Below are 20,425 nucleotides of genomic sequence, written 5' to 3' on the forward strand. Positions count from 1 at the left end.
GTTTCTTGCCTTGACAATTAACATATCTAACAGGTTTCAACAAGCCAGACATCCATCTTTTCCATTAAAAAAAATAAGCAAGCACACCAACTCTTATTCATAGCAAGAGGGGTAAAGACTCCAACACTTTCCTGAGTGTTGTGCAAATAATAACAGGTTCAAGAAAGTCAGTTAAATAAATGTAATGATAAACCTAAAGCTAAGCTGGAGGACCTTTTGATTAACTTCATATTTCATATATTATTTGCATCAGTTGAGAGCAACATGAGTTACAGAACTTCCATGAAAACAAGCCACTTACAAGCAGGTGTTTAAGCTTGATCAGTTTATTAAAAGGATTATATGACACGGTTGCCTGCAATAGCAGGGGACTGGATCTGATGACCCAGGAAGTTCTTTCCAGTCCCATGTTTCTAAGCCATGCACCAAGTGTATCCAGCCCACACTTTCACATTTGGAAAAAGCCAAAGCCACACACACACACTCACAGGAAAAAAAAAAGTTTAAAAAAAAATTAAAAAAGACCTTGATGACACCATTTCATTTTTCTAGTTATTCACTATGCAGAAGGGAACAGAGCTTAAGTCCTGTACAGAGGATACATTTACTCGAGGTTGATGTGGTACTGAAGTCAGTTAATAATTAGATACCTCCAGGCAGATTCAGTTACAGGGCATACCAACACTGCACACTGCCAGACAATTTCTAATCAAGCCAAGAACCTCTTGCAGGATGAGGTCTCTGCTAGCAAGCACAGAGCACACTGAGTAAGCTAAAAGCAGCTGTTCTTAGGTGAACTACCCTACCAACCATGAGTGAATGACAGCTAGATGGTAAGAAGCATTTACCTACTAGACAAGATCTCTGCACACCCAGGCAGAAGTAATTAGTTCAGAGCTGCAACCATGCTTCCTACCTTGCCTGTCTCTTGAGTACGTTCTCTTTAAAGGCTGGTCAACAGAATCAGCGCAGCCATTCTCAAGCACTACTTAAGTAGTAGTTTGCAGCTGCTATGCAAGACTCAACTTTCAAATGGTAGTCAGACATTCCCATCATTGAGGCCAGTTTGCTTGGACAGCATTCACAGCCACAGTATTAAGCCTTTGCAACAAATAGATACCTAAGCAATTGCCTACATTCAGCCCATCTAACTTTTAGGCACTTGGTTAAGGTGTCTGGGTCTGGTCACCCAGAACTCCCCCCACCCCCCAGGGGAAAAAAATAAAAATTACTGAAGGCAGGCAGTCTCAATTGCCTTCTGGAGGCGTCTCTTGACCCCCCACTGAGCAAATCCAGTTCTTAACACACGCACCTCAGTTAGACAGGATGAATGGAGACTCGTATCTCTTCCTAGATATGGTATCAATACTCTCCAAAACCAAATGCAATCAAATGATTACGGTTTTCAACCCATTACATTTGGAAACAAAAACTTACAGTCAGTAATTATGCTGTAGTCCCTCCCTCCCAAGCATAAAAGCCTTCCACGTGGAGGCTCTGGTTAAAAAAAAAAAAAAAAAAAAAAGAAAAAAAGAGAAGAAGCATTCTTCTTTCAGACAAAGAAGAGTGCACACGGCTGCTTTGCCACTCATTCATGGGGAAGCTGAAGGATCAGAGAACACGTATTCAGAGAACTGGAATGACTAAGCACTGCTAGTGCATGCAAAGCAGAAGTAACAAGATCGTTTTTAAATTAACCCTAGTCCTCTTCTCCACCCCACAAAATTCATGCAAGTGTTTGAAAAGTCAAGACATAATAGCCCCAGTTTCCAAAAAGGCTTAATTTGGTTTTTTTAATATATATTGTAAAATGTCCTTTTGATTTCTTTCTGTGGGCAGATAAATGCATTTTTGGCATGTTTGAGAATCACAGATATCTATGAAGTCCATGCTGTTTAAATTCTCCCACTAGTTTTATAACCTGTCAAAAAACATAAGCAATCTATACATGTTTCCCCAGTATTGACATGCATGCTCAGAGCTCTCCACTGTAGTGAAATGAGGTGTTACTTCTGTGCTGATAGTTGACGAGTCAGCATTACACGACTTTGAGACCAACTAAATTAACATTGTCGTAATATGAAAGGCAAGCACAAGTTCATTTATTTATAGCAAAGGTCTTGGGTTACAGGAGGTCAGTTCTTGCCATCTTGAAAAGATAGGGGATAACTTATTGCATACATGTGCATTATAATTTAGCAGCAAGTCATTCATAGAAACACTTCCTTCCTACTGCTTTTTTGGTTTATTATCTCAATTATATATATATATTTTAACTTTACAAAGCATTTAACACCACCTTTAAGTTAATGGTCTTTTATTGGAAAAAAAAGACTAGCATTTACAACTTGGAATGGACATAAACTGTAATATCTTGAACAGCAATGTTGATAGTTGTGCTGAAGTCCACAGGCTTCTCCGCCAGCTCCAAGTCATGGTACAGAAGGTTTTAAAAATATGAGAGTCCAAAGATGCTCCCTTGGTGAAGGTTTCTTTTAAAAATTTTGTGAACGGTAACAGCCTGACACCCGTTTCACTATAGTGCAATGCAGACAATGTTAAACCAGTATTTTAACACAGACATGCCATCCATAGTTAAGATCATCCTATTTTTGGAGCACACTGCTACGTACAGGAGAACCATTCAACCTTTAGGGCATTTTCTTTAAGTTTTGCATCCTTCAACCATTTTGCTGCATACCATCCTGAGGTATAAACCAATTTTAAAGTAAACCAGCTATGACAATTTATACTACAAATTGAACTAGAATCCACTATTGAACAAGAGAGCGGATCCTTTAGGTTTTTTTTTTCCTTTTAATACACATGTCTGACTGTGCTCAATTGTCAAGCTGCATGCATGAAAAACTGGCCAGCCCAAACAGTGTAATAGTCATTAGCAAATGGAACTTTTGAGTTCACTAAGTGCTTCCTTTTTTTTTTTTTATTTTCAAGGTAGTACAATTATTTATATTGTAAAACTGATGTTTATCTTTTAGGGACAGGACCACCAACCATTACATGCAGTTTGTGGACAGAAGGTAATTTGACATTCAGTTTTGCTATACAGAAACAGAATGAATAAATGAACATTTTTTTTTTGCAAGAGGTAAGTAAAAGATTCAATTTGATTCTTCTAGAGGAAAAAAGGTGTAAAGGAGGTCTCTTCACTTTGCAGTCATCATCTGTACGAATTCTGAAAAGATAAAAAGTCACTGATTTACTGCCTCCAGCGTACTTCAAATCAAGAGTCTAAAACACAGTTGGCATAAAAAAGAGCCTTTCACTGCAGCTCAGGTTTTGTCCACAGAAGGGGACAAGCAAATAACTAGTGTCTCAAGTATTAAAAATTAATGCCCTATGCAACAGGCTTTCCTCAATCTGAAAAATGGTTTTGAGTCAAGACAAGCATTTTTTTACCTTCATAGTTGACTTGCCCATCCCCATCAATGTCTGCTTCTCTGATCATTTCATCTACTTCTTCATCTGTTAGCTTTTCTCCTAAGTTTGTCATAACATGGCGTAGTTCTGCTGCACTGATATAGCCGTTGCCATCCTATGAGAAAAGAGTTGCACAAGACCATGAACAACAATCCTGACATTGACTAACGCGGAAACTAGAGCTAGGTTTCCAGTAACTGCTTCTGAAGCAGCCTTACAGCACTTGGGACAGATGTACAGACCTGGCACACTGTACACACTGCAGTATGTATCAGTCCCACCACCTTCTGAGGCATGCATGACACCATATCCTTCCATACAATTGTTGTGCTGTAATAACAACTGCATGCCTGGCTTGTAGTTGTGATAAGGTATTTTTAATGTTTTTAAAGAGCTTTCAAAAATAAACACAGAAACAAAACCGAAAAAGTTTTTGTTCAGTGTCTGCTGCCTAAGCAAGGCCAAAAAGAGACCCATTTCCCCACCAGCAAGAATGAAGTCAACTTTCTCTTCTGTGTTAACATTACCTCTTTAACCAGACTGCAGCTGACTATGTTTGGCTTCTCAGATGAGATGATAAAAACAGATCAAAGAAAGCATTTAAACTCTACTGATAAGGAGTTTTGACAAGTTTTATGGCAAAATTAAAAAGAGAAGAGAAAGAGACACTAGGAAGCCAATGTCCTCATTTGCAACATCCAAACCTAAAGTTCACTCTGAGCCACTTCAGAAATTCCATACACAGAAGAATACACTATCTTAGAGTCAGATATGGTCATCACCAATAGATAACCTACCTCAGTGGCTTTAAACACTAATCTTGTCTGCAGAAATACCCCCATATTTTCAGCACAATAATAGAGACTGACACTTTTTTCTATAAAAAGTAGTAGTAAAGTCTTCTTCCACACATGCACGTGCATTAGCTTTACAGCCGCACCAGCCACTACTCCACACAATTCTCATATAACATCTGTCACGTTCAAAAAACCCAAAGAGGGGAACCTCTGTTCTAGAAAACTGATATATACCCAGGTATTCTTAAGCAAGGTCAAGGGGGCTGAGCTCTTAAGTTTTCATGAAAGCAACCTCAAACTTCACATTTTGAAAAGAGAACATGCAATACTTCGTGTCCCTCCAAATACTGATGACATCATCTTGGCTTCAAAAGCTTCCGCAGGGTAGTATAAAACCATGTGCATCCAGCAAATGCTTCCCCATTCCCCCCAAAGTCAAAAGGTAGAGAAAAACCCCCTTCCTCTACCCACACATCTCAAATAAACCCCACCCCAGCCCGCGTCCCAGCCAAGCATTAAGGTCTGCTAATCTCTGTTCCTAAGGAAGGCCAGGAAGTTTTCCTTATGGATGAGCCTAAAGCTTAGACTTCGCTGTATAAAGCAAGTAGGACCAGGCTGCAACAGCTCTGGTTCTATATTCAGAACAATCTCTGTTATGTTTCCACTAGAGGACTTTTTCTCCTTCTAGACAAGAGAGAAAGGAAAATATAGACATCATTATTGCTTTAGAAGAGTAGCTGTACTTTTAATAATACCTTGTCAAAGACTCGGAATGCCTCACGGATTTCTTCCTCGCTGTCTGTGTCCTTCATTTTCCTGGCCATCATGGTTAAAAATTCAGGGAAGTCGATAGTGCCATTGCCTTAATGAAAAAAAAACTTCCAAAAATTAAACTTCCAAGCTTTTCTTCACAAAAAAACCAAACAAATATTTGGCATTTGACTTAGCCAGGGACAAGACTGCCAGATGCTTTGTAAACTATCCTTATAGACAAACTGGTCCCTCTCTCTAAATTGCTACCACTGCCTTTTTGCTATTATAACATGCAGCAGCCACTCTGTTCCAGCACAAAATCAACTGCCGCCTTCATTCAAGGACAAGCCACACCATTTGCCACCAAAGCCACAAGTAAAACGCCAATTTGATGCATCAAGGTTAACCAATAAAAAGACGTATTTTTACTTCAAATAACTCCCACAAAATCAACCTTTTAATTTTTTTATAATCTCTCAATTGTTGTGTCTTCCAGGAAGAACACATTAAGCTGCCACTGCAATCCAAGGTTATCTAATACTTGGGAGCATCACTCTAAACTGAACTGTAAATATTTTTTTCTTTCTAAAAATCAACTACCTTATCAACTCAAGTTGCACACAACAAAAGCAACAAACTATTCAAACAGGCAACAAGGACCTGCAAATTCCAATGACACAAGAAAAGCTGACATTATTTGTCATTACTGATAAGCTTAGCTGTTGGTGTTCTTTAAACACCTACAGGTATTTTACTGCAAAACTGAAAATCCCTGCTGACATCCAGGCCCCACCCCTGAGATTAAGCTCTTCATCCAAAGCAAAGATTTAAATTTCAGGCTGCTTAAAGCTAGGGAAAAAGTGGTGTGGTGAAGAAACTAGATTTGTATAGTCAGGATTCAGCTCTATATGCCAAAAAGGCACATTAAGTAGTTCACAAAACCATAATAAACAGTTCACTGTGCAACTAAGATCTACCCATTGATTTAAAGAAGCATACAAATTCATCGTGCAACTAATAAAGTTTAAGCAAATCCTTGCATCCTAGGGATCCCAGCCTGAGACATACACAGCTATTTATCATCACAGCCAGCTTTATGTAGCAGTAAAATATGAACACAGGTCTCACACTCCGTTTTGAAAACAACCTCAATGAACATGCAGAAGAATAGCAAAGCACTCTGCTGTAACCCAAATTCAAACAGTTGGGCAGGCACACTTATCTGAAGTCCTCAGACTCCTTCTGTTTTAAATCCACCAGAGCAGCATTTGATCTGCAGCCTAAAGAAGCTACTATACACAAACTCTATATACCGCTGCAGACACTGAGGCTTTTCAGCTTCAGCAAAACCTAGCAGTTAACTTTAACTTACACTTTTTTAAAGAAAGTAGTTAATATGGCCTGATAATCCAGTAACTTATACTCCTGCCAATATACTTTCACACTTCTTTCACATAATGATTAGAGAAAAATCACTATCACAACCAACACACAAGATTAGAGGCTTGACATCCTTGAGCAGGGGAAATATTATTCGTTTTTAAAACTGTTAGCCTATGTGGAATTCAGAAACACAACATGTTTCAATATGGGCTCTCTGGTGTTCCTTTAAAATAATTCTGTTAGCCGTGATATGGGAAGGGCTTTCTGCCTTTACCTCCAATAGCCCCTCTCTATCTATTAGGGATTCAATACATTAGATAGACTATACACTCTTCCTGTTGCGCTCAACTTCCATTGAAAACACATTTTTTGCCTTAGCCAAGACCACAGACATTGATTAAGCTATGGGCTGATAAAACACATACAGAAAAGCTGGATGGAAAGACAGGTTAATGGCAGGTCAGGGCAAGTCAGATAGCAACAGGAAGCCTGTGACCCATAAAATATTAAAGACAAATAGCATAACTTTGCCCACTGCCTGTTTTTAGTCTCATGAATACTGCTAGCATCTTTGACATCCTTCGAGTTTAGAGTCTATCCAGCATTTTGAACCTGCTGTAAGAGCTCTATGTCACAGTCTTGTCAATGCAGTTTAAGCCCAGGTGTGGAGGTCATACACATTAAAGATGATCACAGCACTTTCCCAACACTTACCATCAGCATCTACCTCGTTGATCATATCCTGCAATTCTGCTTCTGTTGGATTTTGACCCAGTGACCTCATGACAGTTCCCAGTTCTTTTGTTGTGATAGTACCATCACCATCTTTGTCAAATAGGGAAAAGGCTTCCTTGAATTCTAGAGGGAGAAACAGTCCCAGTGTTTAGAGACATGACCAGCATGAGAAAACCAGAGACTAAAAATGCACTCTACTGACAAAGCCTGGCACAATTCTAAGAAACATTTGCTCTTTTTATCTAACTGTCCCTGTATTGAGAGAATTAACACTCTCAAATACAAATAAAAAAATACTTACAATACCAACACATAATTTTCACAGTAAATTCAAACTTATTTCATGTGGCTATTTATCTGCATTTACAACTCTGTAATTCATTTCCATGCATCTGCATCTTGCCTGAGGCACAGTTGCTCCACACACAGCTGTCTGAAATAAGGGAAAGGAGCCACTGGGTTCCCTTAACAATTAACAGACTTAGAAGAACAAAAGCATTGTCATTTACCACTTATTTTCAAGTCAGCAGACAATAACAATTAGTGTCAGCCACAAATGGGGACTGGTCTCCACAAGGTCAAATAATGCTCATTCTCCTGACCAGCCTGAATTACAGGCAGTTCATTAAAAGATTTACTTAAAAGACACTGGCTTGTAATAATGTGCAATAAACCAATCTGAGGTTTATTTGTTGCCATTTCATTTGTAGTTGATCTTCATTCTATTAAAGAGTACCTAGGTCTCCTTTGACTCTAAGTAGTTCATTTGAGTCTAGCAATTACTTCTGTTTGCCAGAAATCTAGGAGAACTTGGCTCAAATCTGAGCATCTAAAAAAAAATATCATTATCTGTAGTCCAAGGAATAAGAAGTCTAAATTAAGAGGCAATGAACCAGTAATCTTCCAGAATATTTTTGTCTGGTTTTTTTTTTAGTTTGGGATTTTTTTAAGTGAGTGCTTTTCAAAAGTGGTAGTACAGATTTAAAATTGTCAAAGATGTTTTTTTCCACTACACTTGAGATAATATATTTTCTTTTAGTCACAAGAGCTAGCAAAAAAAAAAAAATTATCATCAAAACACTTACCAGCAATCTGTTCTTCAGTCAGCTGATCAGCCTACACGAAGAATAGAACATTTTAGAATACTGTTTACCGCTAGCTCTGTCAAGCCATGAGGCGCTTCCTTTCAATTTCAGAAGTGATTTATCATTACTTTCATGAAGTCATTTTCAAACCCTGGAATTCTGTCTCTACAAGGAGACTGCACTCACCTACACCATGCAGCTGTTTCTGAAAGCATATAGGCTAACTCGGTTTGAAACTGCATATGAAGAACCAAATGCCATCCTGCAACTTGGTGAATCAGATTTGGTCCAGTGAAGGACAAAGGGCAGGCTCCTTGCGAGTGGTCAGAGAGGCACGAAATCCCCAATGCCTTGTGTCTGGGGTTTCACAGCACATGCCATTCCCAGCAGGGCAGCGTGGGGGTACCGCACACGCGTGGGCTGACGCGTCGCCCACTGCTCCAGCCCTGCCCTCCCCACCTCACCGCAGCAGCCTCCAGCCCTCTGCCAGCCCCACAGGAGGGGCTCTGCTGCAACATTACAAATTACATCTCAGTGTTTTAGAGATTTTTGCCACCTCTGACAAAGAAAATTAGTTTTCAGGCATCATATTATTTTTCCATTCAGCCAAGCAGTTTAGGGTCTTTCATCCTGACACGCAGATTGTTTTATATATAATTTAAAGTGGTAAGATTTAAAATGCCTGTTTATGACCTTCTCTTCATCAAGGGGCACTGCTGCATACAAAGGTATACAGCTCAGTGGGTAACCAAAAGGGCTTTCTAGAGCTTGACTGTGATAGCCACATCCTTCCAGAAGCCTCTCCCTATGTATGGATAAAGCATCACAAAAACCTCCAGTTAGGACTCAAAGGAGCTAACCAGTTCTTTATGGAAAAATATGCCTTTTCCTGGTAAAGAAAAAAAAAAGAGAAACTTTTACATGCTTAATCACAGATAACGAAGAATATGAGGTAGTAACTTGTTTTAAACACATTTTACTGGACTGTTTTTACAAATAGAACAGAGAATTTTGTAGGTCAGAGAAGGTAGGCAAACCCTTCTTGTCCTAAAATATTAAGTATAAAAACCATCTAACTGCAGCAAAGAGCAGCAAATACAATGGAGAATTAATCGGGTATGCAATGTTAAGCTCTTGTATATGGGAAAGGGATAGGGTTGAAAATCTTCTCTATATGTTAAGGGAAATACACAGATCTCCTCTGTAATTAGGTAGGAGGCTTCTTTTAAGGTCTGTATGTAATGATTAAACAATTCCCCGCATGCAGTGTGTTGGAGGAAGGAGAAAAGGGTAGAAATGCAAACAGCTCAAAGACAGTCTTCTTTAATAACTGCAAAAAAGCTTGTGCTCAAAATCCGGCTCGACTTCCTGCACTCTTTGTGATTTTCCAGAAAATGCGAGGTTTCACTTAAAGATTATCTAAGGAATTTACATAACAGACTCACTGCCCTGCAGAACAGGAAGCAGAGCCACACCTTGGCAAAAAACCTCCAGCCCACAGCACCAGTTCATTGCCCCATTAACCAGAGCTTGCTGAACGTTTCCAAAATCATATTTCAAGTGGAAAAGAAAAAAAAAAGGAACAAAAAAAAAAAAAAAAAAAAAAAAAAAAAAAAAAAACCCCACCAAACACAACCCCAAAAACCTTCACACACTCGGTGATGTCCGAGGACACAACCCAACCCTACATTGCCAAGGGGCTCACCTTCCCGAGCAACAGGCACAGCCACTAACTATACCCTGACCACAGCTACAGGACAAAGGTACCCAGCCAGGGCTGGAGCCATCACCCCACCCAGCCAAGTCATCAAATCCTGTGCTGGTGATGTCAGCCTTCTCCTACGGGAAGGGGAGATGCAGAGACAGGGTCGAGGAACACCCACATTGCCAAAAAGCGATTAGAGCTTAGTCTGCAACTGTTTCTCCGCTCTCGCAGGAAGCGAAAAACCGCCGGGAAAATCCCAGCCCTTCCTCTTGCTCTCTTTTGCGATCACCCGGCAGATGATGGGATGCGTTCCGGCGGGCATCGCCCGGCCGGCGGGGCGGGAGGCTCGCAGCCCGCCGGCGCAACAGGCGCCCTTCCCGGCCAGCAGCCACCCACTGCTGCAGTGCGTCCCCGTTTCCCCTCCCTCCCTCTCCAGCCGGCAGCCACACCACGTCCTCATCATTCAACCGCGAGGGCGCCCGGGCTCCGCGGCCAGCTTTCCCTCCCCATGGCCTTTTCTCCAGCGGGCGGCTGGGGCAGGAGCTCTTCCCCCGCAGCCCCTTGAGAGATGGGAGGCTGAGCCCCTCCCGCCCCGAGCCCCCCATGCAGGAGCTGGGCCCGCTTCCAAGCGAGCAACTCGCACAGCGCCCCGGTCCCCGCGGCCGGGGGGTGCGCGGGGGCCGGGAGGAAGAGGAGGAGACATGATGTAATGCAGACAGCGATGGGCTTCGCCGCCGCGGCTGCGTTTTTTTGGGGGGGGACTGGGGAGGACGGCGGGGGCGCAGTAGCTGCAGCGCGGTGCCCTCCCCCGGCCGCCCCCCCGCTCCCTGCGCAGTGCAGCTGGTGCTGGAGCCGAGCGGGATCTTCGCCCGCAAACGCGCGCCCCGCCCCGCAGCGCGCCCTGCCCGGTGCTGGGGCCGTGGCCCCGGGGAGACGCGCCCGGCCCTTTCCGCAGGGGAGGGAAAGCGAGGCGGGGCGGGAGGGCGCGGGGCCGGGGCGCCCACAAGGCAGGCCCAGGGAAAGGGGAAGGAAGCGGCGGAAGAGGAAGGGCCGCAGCTCCACAGCAATCCCGCGCAAGGCAGCGGGGGGTAGGGAGAGGAAGAGTCCGCGGCCACCAAGCCGCTCACCCCGCGGAGACCCGGGCGGGAAGGGCCCCCGCGAGGCTCCCCCCACCCCCGCTCCTCCCCGGGGAACAGCCCGGCTCCACCAACCCGACCGTCCCCAGCTCCGCAGCGAGAGCACTGCGCACCAGCCCCCGCCCCAGCCGGGGCACCCCGTGCCACGCCCGGCCGGTCGAGCGAGCGAGCGAACGAGCCCCCTACCATGGCGCGGCGACGGCGGGCCCGGCGGCGGCTGCACGAACTGCGCGACCACGAGCGGCGGCGGCTGCTGCCTCCTCCCGGCGCGGCTCACAGAGTGCTGGGGCTGTGAGCCTGCGCCGCCCGCTATATACGTGGGGCTGTATCCCTCCGCCGGAGCGGGGCCCTTTTCCCTCCTCCCGGCGCGGTATGTGCGAGGTGACTGCGGCGGGCGGCCCTGCCCCCTCGGCGGCCCGGCCCCTCCCCTCCCCCGGCGGGGCCGCTCCCGCAGCCCCGCGACCGAGCGCCCCCAGAGGGGCGAGGGCAGCCCGGTCCCCGTAGTGGCTCTCCTCTGCCAGGCGCTGGTGCCGGCGCAGCCCGCGGGGAGCTGCCTCGCCGCCGGGTCCCCGCCGCTCTCCAGGCTGGAACCCCCGGAGCGGGGGCATCTCGGCCAAGTTGGTGCTTTTTTTATTTTCTAGACAGCATCTCCGCCGGCGGGGCGGGCCCGCGCTCCCCCGGGGAGCCCGGAGCGGCACCTGGGAGAGGATGATGGCGCGGGGACGGGGGAAAACGTTAATAAAGGACTCTTTTTTCCATGACAAGTCATGTATGACAGCGACTGTAAAACAAAAATGTTGAAGCGAGCACAGCTGCCTTTTTATTCATGATAGGGCTTTTGTCAAGCACCAAAATCCAGGCGACGGCGAAATTTAATTCAGAATCGGATGGTCTACAACTGAGGTATCACTTCAGCCTCTTCAGAAGCCTGCAATTGAGAGGCAGCAAAAGCATGTCCTGATGTCAAAGTGTTTTCTTCATTTCTTCCCTGTCAGCTCTGAGGATTATTTCCACACTGGTAATAACCCCCAAAAAATATTGTAGTATTCACACTGCACACTGCAGGCATGGAAGTACAACATGGATCCACTTTGAAATCTAGGATTTTGGTTCCATTCATGACAGGTTCCCTTAGATTTTGAGATTTGGTTTACTTTGAGATATTTTTATTTGAAGGTTTTAGTTTGGGCCTCTCTCTGGATTGGGAGGCTTGCAGTATTTCCAGTGTGGTCATAATTCTGATAAATCTGCTTGCAGTATAGCAAATCTTTTGAAATTCATTTGTCTGTTCCATAATTTTGAAAAATCGTGCATACTTTCAGTGTTTGGAATAAAGACAAAATCAGTTTGGTTCTGTTTAATAGTTTCAATAGCTCTGCCACTGAAGTTGCAATTTATCTGCTTGCCTTTCTGGAACATAGAGATAGGTTGGCAAGCACAACAGTTACCTGTTTGCAATGTAGAGGGATTTCTCAGCAAACAAAATAGCACATTTAATGTGTCAAGTTTGGTTCCCAAACCATTCTAATATTTGTATAGCAACTACTGTATGAAATGGTGTCAGAAAACCAATTTGCAGCTGGCTAGTCTGCAAATGATAGGTTAATAGACAGCTTCCATTTTAGATGTGGAATGCCCATCCTCCTATTTTTTGATATCCCTTCTTTTTTTTTTTTTTTTTTAACTACCAAACAGTGATGTTGATTTCCCACCCCCCCACCCCCCCCGCCCTGTGGAAGAACATGCAAATAATAGATCTTTCATTTTCAAACCAGTCCAGCAATTTTAGGCTCTTAATTTCCTAGCTTAATATCTTTCTGGAAAGCATGGCACAATGTTTGATTGGAGTAAGCTACAAGAGTGTTTGCTTGGATAAGTGAATCTTGGAACTCTCTGAGACTCACAGGGACATGTGAAGAACAATGTTCCTGTACAAATTGTTCAGCTTATTGTGCTGGTCTTACACAGGTGAAGATCTCATTGTTAAAACATTGAATTTTACATAAATATTGGGCTAATAAATTTGTACAATTATCTTGCAAAGAAAATGTATTATCAGAAGAATAATTTTACCAACATTTAAATGTGATAGTTTAGAATGTGAGTGCTTTATTTCAATCTCCTTAAAGTTAATTTTAAGCACATGTAATACATTCTTCCATTGATCCAAATCTTCACTTGTTAAAAAGTGAAGGGATTAGATTTATCTGTTGAGGAGAGACTATAAGACAAGTAATTAAAATTTATGTAGATTCTCTTACAAACCATCAGCATTACAGCGTTTGGACATACGTGATGAAACTTGGAAATGCGAAGTAGAAAGCCACTCAGTAACATTCAATGAATGTTGCCAAAGATTAACAGGGCCTTTGAGTAGAAGGGTTGCTGTGCATTTATTCCTATTACTTTTTTTATCTTTAACCTTTTGTGTCTACTTTTCCTAACTCTTGATGGATCATGTTAATAATTCAATTATATTTAAAATGAAATTTGGAAATCAAGTTACTTTTAAAGTAGTTTAGTATATAGTTATCTTGCTTTATTTAAAAAAAAACCAGGATGATCAAATAAGGTGCCACAGTTGAGTTCTGCAGTAGTTTCTATTTAAATTGCATCATTCTGTGTTTGAAAATATTTCACAGCTCATGTTCCAAAATATCATTCTGACTAAGGAGATTTTTTTTTCCTAATTTGACATATGGCAAAGATAAATGTAAACAAAACAGAATACTAATCTTCTGCTGCTTATTTAATGCAAATAAAAAATCATATAAATTGGCATCTCCCTGCTCCTTGTAAATTTGCTTTCACTCAATTGTACAGCCAGACCTTGATCAGTATTCTTTGTTCTCTTAAAATTTACATTCAGTTGTGGGCAGGCAAGAAATGCCCCTGTCATTCCAATGACATACAATGTCAAATGATTTGCCAGGATCTTCTACAGCCTCATTCAAAATCTCCTGAATCTCAGTGGGAGCTGGACTGGGCCATGGAATTACTCAGTGTTTGTGCCTGACACCAGAGAACTTGGCCATCCCATTGCCATAGAGCTTTTCTATGAACAGAGGGCTATGCAGTAGCTATTAAGATGAATTTTGACTGGGTAAATTTACTGTTCTAAATTTCTTTACCCTCTAAACATGCTCTGGTTGACTTGTGTTTGAACTGTAATAGTAAGAAAATATTATTTCATAAATGTATTTATAGAATAAATAAAATGTTTACAATGGAAGACTTGCAACCATTCTACCTAGTATTACATTCCTAAATTTTGCCTTGCTGTGATGGTAAGATTACAGTCTTACAGTTGGTCTTTGTTTCAGCGGAGACTTCCCACGTCCATTCCTTGGGAGCAGCCTAAGGTATAGGGAGGAATTCTGTTGAGAACCTGACAAAATAATAAACCTTGCTACTTACATACAAGGTGTGCTTTTCAGCTTTAGCTATTTGTTAACATGAGCACTAAGGAACATGGCCTCACATGTATCAATTGTTCTCTTATATTATATAAGTTTAAAAAAAAACCCAAAAATAAATTAAAACATTCCACAGGCATCTGTCCTGAGGGAGCGGATATGAGACAGGATGGACAGAAGTCTGTCATATCATTAATTCACAGCTGGGAGACTGATATTATGGCAATAAGCATGGATAACCAGTTTATAATAGATTAGAAGAAGCCAAAATCAAGTATATGTGAACATGCAACATCTATGCAACTGGAAAAAATTAATGATTAGCTTTCATGGGTATAATATTGCCAGGTATATGTCTGAGCTACCCAAACTAGATTTATTGTACTGTTTTTCAAGTCAACTGGAATCCTCTTGGTATATAAATTTTTTTACACTGTCTACAAAATTCTCTTCATATAGGCAATGTTTTTTGGGGAGACCGTTTTCCACAAAAATTAATGATTCTAAATGCCATTGGCAGCTGTAAAAGCCTAAGCAAGAATCTTTCTAAAATATAAGCATCACTAAGATTGCAAATAAGTGGGTGGAACTCCATTGAAATAAAAAGCTAGAACATAATTTATTTTTACAAGAGGTGAAAATAAATGTTGTTTTCACGTTAACATTTAAAGTTTCAGATCCTGGAGCGTTTCTAAATGGGTACATACATATTCCTGTAGGTAACTGTTTCTTTTCTGAGATAGACTAAAAAAACCAAATTCCCCAATTTTTCATATGTTTGAGATTTAATTTACATTTGCCTAATTCCCACTGGTGTGCCTCAATAATCACATACAATTATGGATTTTCACTGAGCATTCAGTGTTCGAAGGCCATCTATGTAATTGAATAATCAGTGATTGTTGCCTACGCTGAGTGCCCATTGTCTTGTAAAGTTTTAGATGTTTATATGAAACTAACTTAACCATTAGTTAGAACTAAATTATTTGCACATGGTAATTAAATTAGTGAGTTCTTTTTCATGTACCTATGTAAAATGGCATCCTTGAGACCAAATAATTTGAAAAGTTTCATGTTTTAAACTTAGCATAGTTTGAGTTAGGAACCTTCAAGATCCTGTCTTAAAAATACTTGTAAATATGGGAATTACGGACTTGCATCCACATATAATCTCACTCGTATATCTTGCAGATTAAATATCATTAAGCAATTCTTGTAAACCAAAGGTTTTCCTACTTTTTTTTTCACACTTGCAATGCAAAATAAATGAAAAAAACCCCAAACTTTCCCACACAGTCCCAAAACCCCCAATCTTTCTTCATAGTCCTATGAAGAATTCTCTAGAGACACTGGAATATGTGAAAACAGGATTTTCCTTCTCAGTTTTTGCAATTGCCAGTTTCAGAGAAAGGTAAACATTGGATGATTCATGATATAAACAATTCACTCGCTCCATTTTTCTGTTTTGTTACCATTAGTGTTTTTACAGGTAGAAGCTAAATTGCATCCATTATTTTTCAAGAATCAAATGCAGAAGAGGAAAGGATATTTATGTATTGTGTATTTGCTAAGTATTACATATTTTTACAAAATGTTGTCAAGCATACCCAGGTCTTGATTTTCCACTGATAAATACATATAAAAAACTATATTCCCTGATGATGAATCCAGGTAATACATCTGTCAAAGGAAAGTAATATATTTTTACCATAAAATACATTTTAAAATATTCTGTATAGAACAATACTTACAGGAATGGTTATTCTAATGATAGGAAAAACTCGTTTCTAATTTCAGAAGATGGATTCCTCAAATTTTTAAGTGATACAAGCAACAGAGTTTTTAAGTAACAAACAAGCAATTTTTTGGTCGGATTCACTTTATTAGGAATGTCTTAAGCTTGCATTTTATTTCTTAAGAAAATGCTGGAAAAATGAGTGGGCCAAAAACTAGTTTACTTTATATATACTATATACTCTATATAATAAATTTCTGCATTAGAATTGATAAAAGCTGAATAGCTGTTGCCATTAGCTACAGATTTTGAACTAATATATAGCTTATAATGGTACAATAAACAATGGTACACAAATATCCTTCAGAATTTAAATTATGAAGAAAAGCTGGAAACTATTTTGTTCATCTTCAGTAATGTTGTTCCTCTTGTTAGTTTGTCCTGCTTAACATAGGAAAAAATCTTCACAGATATTTAGGACTGCTTTTTTACATGATGGAAATTATTAAATGAGTTGTGTGCTTTGTTTTTTATACCTCCACTTTGACCATGAGTTATTAATTTTCATCTGAATATTCCTCTGGGGCAAACTGGGATATCAATTTTGCAATAAAAGTTCCAGATAAACTTAGGAAATATAAGAATAGATATGATATAGGCAGACAGGTATTTAAAATCCACAGATACCTCCTTTGTAGTAGGTCTATATTAAATGGAATTTCTTTGGGTCAGGTAGAGCTCCAGTTAATGATAAAAAATTAAATAACTCCACATATGCGGTTCAAGAGTGATCATAATTTTAAATCAGAATCATAATTTCTGGTACAGATTTTCAGCAATGTAAACATGCCCTGAAGTCAATAAATCCATATTAATCTGCACGAGTTAAGGATTTATTCTTCCCTTCCTTTCCCTCACACTCTTGAATTGAGATGTTTCAATAAGTTTGGGATAGAATCTTATCTGAGGATAAGAAGCTCCAAGATCAAAACCACCTGAGTTAATAATGGATGTCAAATACTGTCATCTAAGACACATCCAGCATTCTAATCTGCCATACAGGAAAGCTGGCCTGAGGTGGGAAGCATAGATACATCCCAAATACAGATGCTGGAAGCCAGCACCATTGCCAAATGACACTTCTTCCTTTGTCTTACATACAGGAAGAAAACTAGGGAATCATTTCACTTCTTTGGATGGCTATTTTATGTTGTTTCTGAATGTGCCAGCAAAAAACCCTCCTGATAATGAAATAACTTCGCCAACTTATCAACACTTCTGGGGAGATAAAAACCCATGTTTTTCAATAACCTTGAGGAGAAGATGCATTTCTAGCAGAAAACTATAAATTCCAATCTCTGTAGCCTACTATCCGAGAGCCAATAGACTGCCTCTCCCCTGGGAACATTCCATGGCAGTGCCTAGGAAGTCCTCTCCTGAGGACTCATCTCTTTTAATTCTTTTGAACAGGGACATCTGATGCCTCCAGAATGTAGGTTCTGATATCCCCCTTAAGGTTTCTCTTTGATCCAGTTCTTTGTGTAGGCCTTTAGGTTTTTAATTCTAGGGACGCTAGCTCATGTGAAGCTCAGACTCTTAAAATGTCTAACCCTAAGAGTATGCATCTCAATCCCAAAGCAACTCCCATCATTGTTGAAACTCCAGAAGTTGTACCAAGAAAAGCCATCTTTTTTTGTAAGCTTAAAAAGTAGACCTGTCCTATGAGGCTTCATATTCTTCCCCACATTTTTGTGAGGCTACAGTTCACATCAGCTACCTGATTAAACCTCTGTTTTGCCTGTTTTATTCTGAGGCTATCAACTTCCATGGAATAAAAATATGTCTAAAAATCTGGTCTGTCCTAGGCATGTAGCACTATGTGCACACCTTTCCTGGCAAGCAGCACTGACCTTCCCCCTATGTATGGCTATTTGTTGTTATTTTTGTGGTAGCAGAAGTATTCTAGATGCTAATGAAGTACTTAAATTTAGTAAGTGCACTGTTATGCGCTGGCTGTGAAGCTGTCAGCAGCGCTGTTAAAGAGCACAAGCCTAACACAAAGGTGCACTGCACTGAGAATGGGGGGTTTTATGCTCTATAGAAGGGAAGTACATTTAATGAGTTTATTTTGGTTAGCCTTTGGTTTAGTTTCAGGTCTGCCAATACTGACATCATTTTTCCAAGCAGGGAGCACCATCTAAGACTTCTCTGCATCACTATCCTCGGGGTGGGCCTGTGTGTGGGCTGATGCAGTGCTCAGCACTCCAGATCATTTCACTTTGGCAACCATTCTGCTTCTGCTGTCTCTATCTACATATTCTATTTTAGGGGCTTACAGAGCACCAATCCACTCAACTAAAATATAACTGAAACAAGATATTCAGCATTAAATAAGCAAAAAGCAAAAGACTCAAAATAGACTATTTTGTTATTATTATTATGGGGTTAAATCACTTAAACATAGATATCTTCCTACTCCTCCTCCCACATCTTTCTTTGTGTTTTCTTGTTCTCTCAGGACGCACGGATGGCCCACAGGTTTGTGCAAAAAAAAAAAAAAAAAAAAAAAAAAAAAGAAATCTGTTCTATGAGAGGTCCATGGGTGCCAAGTAGTCATCTAGCTTAATTCTTGAAAAAAAAAAGTTATTGCTAGAATTTTGTCTGTCCTGAGATCCTCGCAGCAAACCCTCAGCCACCAGTGGGGCCAGGGAGCATCCTTTAGAGAGCAATCTCGCATGGCAGAATTGTGTTGGCCTGAAAACACAGCTACACCGAACCTGCACTTCAGAGTGAAGTGCATTTATTACGTGGTCAGCGGGTATGGGTAACAGGTGGATTTTCAAGCAGGTGCACTCATGGTAGGTGTTTGGAAGGATATAGAGGAATAGCTGTCCGTATGCTGGGGACTCCAGCTTGCCACAGAGGATCCGCGCTGTTTGGTACGACAGCGGGCTGCCCTCACGCCCTGCCCCTCGCGCCTGTCCCGCGGCCGCTCGGCACTGCGGCTCCTGCCGGCGCTCCCCAAGGCGCCGTGGCGGCATCCGCAATTACCGAGCGCCACTGCAGGGCTCTCGGCTGTGCCTCCCGCAGATGCCATTCGCCAGCTTGGCACAGGCAGCTCTGCAGCTCCTCTGCGGGCACTCTGGGATTCGCCTGAACCGAGGCTTTGGCTCGGCTCGGCGCCGGTCATTCTCCCGCTCCCCCCGCAGGAACTGCCGATGGCGACTAACGTTACACCCACCAGCAATGGCCGGGGCGACACAGCACAAACAGCTTCGCTTTCCCGGAGCCTCCACTGGCCTCCCCAAGGACCCTTTTTCCCCCCACTTTCCCGCAGGAACGAGGCCGCAGCGGGTGGGCTCTGTGCCGGACTCGGCGGCCGTTCGCTGCCTGGGGGATGGCGGCTGCATCCCGCGCGCTGCCAGGTCCTGCAGCGCCAGCGAGGGGGAGGCGGCGCTGGGGCGGCCGCTCCGATCCCGGCTCCCTCCGTCCCTCGGCGGGCAGCTCCCGCCAGCGAGCCGCTGGCCGGCGGCGGGACCTATATGTTCTCGCGGAAGGTTACCGCTGCCTCGCACGGCAGCGCCCGACGGAAGCGGTGCTGAGGCATCTGAGGCAGCACTTTGTCAGGGAGCGCCTGATTGGCTAACGGGACTCCGCAATGGGTATCTGGTAAGAGTCAAGGCCTCTGATTGGCCGCGCGGTACCTGCAATGCGTCAAGTGAGGATGCTGGGGTGCGCGTGCCAGCGCGCTGCCGGGGGGCGGCCGCGGCCCCGCCGGGAGTGGCCACCCGCAGCCGGCGCTGTCCGCAGCACCGGCCAGCTCCGGGCGCTCTCGGCCCTTCTGGGCAGCATCAGCAGTCCCAGCGGAAGATTTGCCGTCTCTTCGTACCGCTGCAGCTTGCAGCAATAGCAACTGCTTTGCTGATGAGCCAGGGCTGGCAGGAAGAAGCTGTTCCTCAGCCAGTGACCTCTTCAGAGGAGGGTTTCTACGTAAAAGAGCGGCAGAAAGACAAAACCGCTTTTCTCAATCCTTTTTCACTACACAGGGTGCAGAGGTGCAAAGTGTGGCAGAACAAACCTGCTTAGGCTGCCCTTCCGCTGCCCGTGTGAGAAGCGTCTCTTAGACCGCTGCTCCAAGTGACAGCTTGAGTGGCAGCTGGGGGAGGATATGCACGGCGAAGTGATGACTGATCGCCGAAATATCTTGCTGAAACCCTGCAAAATCTTTCAACACAAAAG

General features: G+C 42.6%; 1 protein-coding gene across 1 annotated transcript; it reads right to left on the minus strand.

Moving 5' to 3' along the window:
* Positions 1-2,926: 2,926 nt before the first annotated feature.
* CALM1 (calmodulin 1) lies at positions 2,927-11,348 on the minus strand. The gene is made up of 6 exons (XM_084207705.1): positions 11,222-11,348; positions 8,195-8,225; positions 7,089-7,232; positions 4,994-5,100; positions 3,421-3,556; positions 2,927-3,196 (listed from the first exon to the last, which is right to left on the minus strand). Exons 1-6 carry the CDS (start codon positions 11,222-11,224, stop codon positions 3,168-3,170), a joined length of 450 nt encoding a protein of 149 aa, XP_084063831.1. The 5' UTR covers positions 11,225-11,348; the 3' UTR covers positions 2,927-3,167.
* Positions 11,349-20,425: the final 9,077 nt, after the last annotated feature.

This window comes from Fringilla coelebs (assembly GCF_963513975.1).
Source record: "Fringilla coelebs genome assembly, chromosome: 6".
Classification (NCBI taxonomy): Eukaryota; Metazoa; Chordata; class Aves; order Passeriformes; family Fringillidae; genus Fringilla; species Fringilla coelebs.

Coding starts and splice junctions, on each gene's coding strand:
- CALM1 (XM_084207705.1), bottom strand. Junction 5,101..7,088: donor CAACGAGGTAGATGCTGATG/GTAAGTGTTGGG, acceptor TTTTTCATTAAG/GCAATGGCACTATCGACTTC. Junction 3,557..4,993: donor CATTCCGAGTCTTTGACAAG/GTATTATTAAAA, acceptor CTTTTCTCATAG/GATGGCAACGGCTATATCAG.